The sequence below is a fragment of the Nanorana parkeri genome, unplaced genomic scaffold, assembly GCF_000935625.1.
Source record: "Nanorana parkeri isolate BGI_ZX_2015 unplaced genomic scaffold, ASM93562v1 scaffold16, whole genome shotgun sequence".
NCBI lineage: Eukaryota > Metazoa > Chordata > Amphibia > Anura > Dicroglossidae > Nanorana > Nanorana parkeri.
In genome coordinates this window covers 1,810,293-1,814,711 of record NW_017306284.1, presented here as the reverse complement: position 1 = coordinate 1,814,711, position 4,419 = coordinate 1,810,293, and the positions used below count along the sequence as shown (strand labels likewise).

The 4,419-nt window shown below is 44.9% G+C and overlaps 1 protein-coding gene across 1 annotated transcript in view; it reads left to right on the top strand.

Annotated features, from left to right (window-relative positions):
• The window catches only part of YWHAZ (tyrosine 3-monooxygenase/tryptophan 5-monooxygenase activation protein zeta), a 41,680-nt gene extending 37,754 nt beyond the window's left edge, over window positions 1-3,926 (top strand). Inside the window, exon 6 of the mRNA XM_018559364.1 lies at window positions 2,917-3,926. Within this exon, the coding sequence (XP_018414866.1) occupies window positions 2,917-2,982 (66 nt within the window). The 3' untranslated portion in view covers window positions 2,983-3,926. The remainder of the gene's footprint in view (window positions 1-2,916) is intronic.
• Window positions 3,927-4,419: the final 493 nt, after the last annotated feature.

The following is a 4,419-nucleotide window of genomic DNA, read 5'->3' as shown; positions in this document are numbered from 1 at the left end:
CCATACTTTAACCCACCATGCACTTCCGTGCGGGTGTCCGTACTCATATGCTGACAGGATGGATCCTGTCTGCGTCCGAGCCGGGACACCCGCACCCTACGGACGTGGAGGGTGGGTGAGCGTAGGGCGGCATACGGCCGCGTGCTCCCATGGACAGGGGCTGCGTGCTCCCATGGACAGGGGCTGGCCAGGCATATAGGAACTCACCTGTCCTTCCTGGGAGCTGCTCGATACGGCCGTGCACAGAGCTGTACGTGTCAGCCGTTTCTCGTGTGAATGAGGCCTAAGGGCCACAGATCCATTACGGTGACAACAGTTTTACCACACAAAGTAAGGCTGGCTGTGTCCCGTTGTCACCAGGACAGTGAGTGAGGCAGATTCTGTCTGAGCACTGAATAGCCGTAAACACCCAACAGATTCTAACCCTCCCCGTCCTCTAGACATGCCCTTGAAACTGAGAGCTGCAATGAAAGAGATCTGAATGTGACACGAGGGGAGAAAGTTTGTCTGGTGTCGTCATTGCTTTCCTGTATCACTGCAGCTTCTACATGTCTCCAAGATCCTGGGGCCTTCTCTTCCCCTAACAATAGAAACTATATAGCATGGACGAAGTGCCAGAACACAGGGAGGGCATAGACACTGGGGCCTCAGAGAGAGAAGCGGCCACATTCCTCCAGCTGCCACTCAGCTCCTCGGCAGATTTAACCCTTAAAGCTCCTAGTCACCTTTTGTAGCGGTCTGCTCTTACCTTCCATCAGTATTCATTGGAGGGAATTTATCAAAACTGGAGGCGACAACATCTGTTCTTTTCATTTTCAAAGCTTAACTGAACAAACTGAAGCTGATTGTTTGCCATGGGCAATGCTTCAGATTCTGTCTGCTCCAGTTTTTACAAAATCCTCCCATTATGTTTTTTTATGTAGTCTAGTAACCTATGAGTGATTAATCTGTTAAGGTCCCATTGCCATAGTGACTGGCCCTAATATCCTGCTTTGTATGGCTATTGGCCACGCTGCTCTTTCCTTGAGTGGGGCCGCCAGTTGTGTAATTGACCCTCTGTAGCGGTTCCTGTTGTTGGTGAGGTAATTACGAGGCTGCTGTCTGCAGCGGGCAATCCCTCATGCCGGTCACACTCCATGCATGGGTAGACGGCTCATCACACTCTCTCTTCCACCTATTCATGCTTGCAGACCTGAATGACAGTCATGTAAATAGCCTCCTGTCCACAGTGCCGCCCCCACACATAATCCCAGACAGGCGTAGTTCAGAGGTGCCCGGAAGAGGCACAGGTTGTCGGGCACCTCTGTGATACCGCCTCCCAGTGGCCAGATAGTCCTACATTGTGGTAGTAGCAATGATGACTTTAGAAGTTCAATTTTGGCAAAAGTTAAATCAGATTTTATTTTCTCACTAACTTACTGTGCACGGTGAAGGGAATTTTAGGAGCCATCTCCTGGAGTTCCCCTTTAAATGTCTAACAAATAGGAATATAGAGGACTATATATTCCTATTTCCAGAGGTTACCCAAGCTGTAATGCTTGGGTAACCTCTGCTCTACTCCCTCTGCTCTTCCCCATGTTTGTATGCTTTGTACATGTTACTAAAATTGTCCCCAGGATTTGCTCAAAGTGCAAAGGTTACATATCTCCTCGCTAGACTATGATTATCGGCTCGGTCTCTGATTATCCCACCGGTGTTCCTGTGAAGAAATGCCAGTGTCTACAGTGACCTCATTCTCCACCCGCAGCAATGTTACACCAGCTTCTTGCTGCTTCCCCAAACTCTGAGCGCTGGTACTGTAAGGATTGGGGCTTCTCACTGACATACAAGGAACTAAAAAAAGGTTACACGGGGGAAACAAAGAACTACACTTAGTAATGAACACAAATGTGGAAAGGGCAGTTAGTTTACACAGTCATCAAATAGTAATGCCAACGCAGAATGCTGTCGGATATTTAAAAGCCAGAATAGTTCCTAAAGAATGAACCTGTCATGGCCCTAATCTTAAAGTCAAAAGGTTATTGATCTATTTTATGCCAGTTACATCACTTACATATATGCTACTTTTTGACATATAAAACTGTTTTCTGCAGGATAAGGTGGTCCCCTGAGCACTGGTCCTGATATTGTTTAGGGTGATTTCTTTCCCTTGCAGGATCCTATGGAGGCACCCTCGTGATCCTCCCGTCTTCCTAGGCTCAGTATACCACAAGCTACAGCTCACGGTATACTGAAACCGCCGCAGCCAGGACGGATCCCAACATTAATGTCGATAGCCACCCAGTTGCGTGATTGACAGCTGGCTCTGCCTATCTAGAGGAAGCGCCAGCTGTACCCGCCCCTTCCCCCGTCCGTTCTGCCAGTCAGTGCTGGAGGATCGGAGGGGGGAATCCCTGCAGTGAGCCGTAAGTGACAGTCAAGGCTCTTTGCAGGGACAGGATCGAGAAGTGAGCGAGCGATGGTATGTGTTTGCTCACTTCCCGATCTATTGAGCTGACAAGCTGAAAGTTTCATTGTCACACGTCGGCTCGAACTATGAGGATGAGTGAAAATCACTCACCTCATAGTTCTCCTTTAAGCCAAAGCCCCTTCTGGTAAGTTTCACCCCCTGACATAGAATATTGTCAGAACCTCGGTGGCCTGTAGAGGTCCTGCTGCTTGACCGTTGACTGGAAGAAGGTGGCGCTTGATGTCCATGTGCCCTGGACTTAATCTCGACTCTGGAAGTCGGGGCCCTGTATTTGGATTGGGCCAGGCACATAGGAACTGATGAGCCTAGGTTGTACTTGCAACTGATCTTGGTCTATATATGCAGTTTGGGGAATCTGACAGGTTCACTTTCGGTCAGCTTTGTGTACTGTTGGTTAGCGTGGAAGTAATGTAAAAATGTGCTAAACTTTCTTTTCCTTCTTCCAGTTGTGGACATCAGACACTCAAGGAGATGAAGGTGAAGCAGGAGGAGACTGCACCGGAGACAATTAATCGGCCTTCCTTTTCTGTCTGCCTCATTCTAAAATTTCCACAATAGACCATTGTCATCCTTACTGTCCCACACATAGGTTTATTTTTTTTATTTTATTTTTTTTTTGTTTACAATTATGAAAGGTTTATGTTACTTCTATTTGGATTTCTATATTTCCCATGTGGTTTTGTGTTTAAATAGGGAGTAGGGCCAGTTAACATTTTGGGGAGTCAATTACATTTTTTTTTCCCAACCTCATAATGTGACCAATATGGGGAATATGGAATTTTTATACAGGTTTTAAATGTTTGGCACAGTACTTCTGGTACATTGTAAGTTACCACAGGGCCCAATGTTTAGGCAAATTCCCATATTTAAACAAGGTGACCAACTTGTATATCTATAAATGCAAAAAAAAAAGAGGGCATTTGGTTGGCGCTGTGGGCGGAGACCTTAAACTGTTCCCTTCAGCACAGCCATACGTATTCATTGAGTGATTCCTGTGATAGCCAATCAAAATCACGAGTGCAAAACGGTTCACATTCCATCCTCCTCACAGTTTAGCTAACGTTTGCTTTTGTTTGTTGCTATTCTCCATTTTATTTGTATTTAAATTGTTTAAAACGACCTAAGATCAAAAAAAAAAAGAGAGAGAAAAGTACTTGATGCATTAAAGATGCGTTCATGCTTGGTATCCATTATGTCACTATATATCAAGCACAGCAGAAAAAAAAAAGAAAAACCCATATATTTAACTTTTTAGTTTTATTTTTTGTTTTTGATACTTGCCTAACATGCATGTGGCTGTAAAAATACAATACAATATAGTTAGCAGGGGAAATAACTTGAGATGATGGCTAGCTTTGTTTAATGTCTTATGAAATTTTCATGAACAATCCAAGCATAATTGTTAAAGAACATGTGTAATAAGTTGATGTAAGTGGAATAAAAGTTTTATGAATGGACTTTTCAACTACTAAAACTGTGGTTCTAAATGTATACGTCGTTTGTTTTTACTGGAGCAGGCAGCTGAGCTCTTTGCTCATGTAAATCAAGGCGACGGCGTCATGTGTGGCCCATCCGCTTTGTAAAGCACATCATCCGCGAGGCTTTCTTAGAAGTGCTCTGGAACGTTGTCCCTCCATGCCTTACCGGACTGGCTGGCGTGAAAACTAAAAACACCCAAGGCCGTTTTTGGGTGAAAAGCAGAGAAACCTTAAAGCTGAACTACAGGCAGATATAAAAGACACAAATGAATGCAGCTTTGTAAATGTTAATACACTTAAATGTGTTTTTTTAAATGCAAAGTAGTGTAAGTACCTGAGTTTGACCTGGTATCAGCCTCATGGGGTCCCTTTTGGAGGAAGAAGCAGTACAAGGAGCCAGAGGAAGAAGCAGTACAAGGAGCCAATCAGTTGATGTCCTGACATGATGTATGCTCATGGGACGAGAGAGCA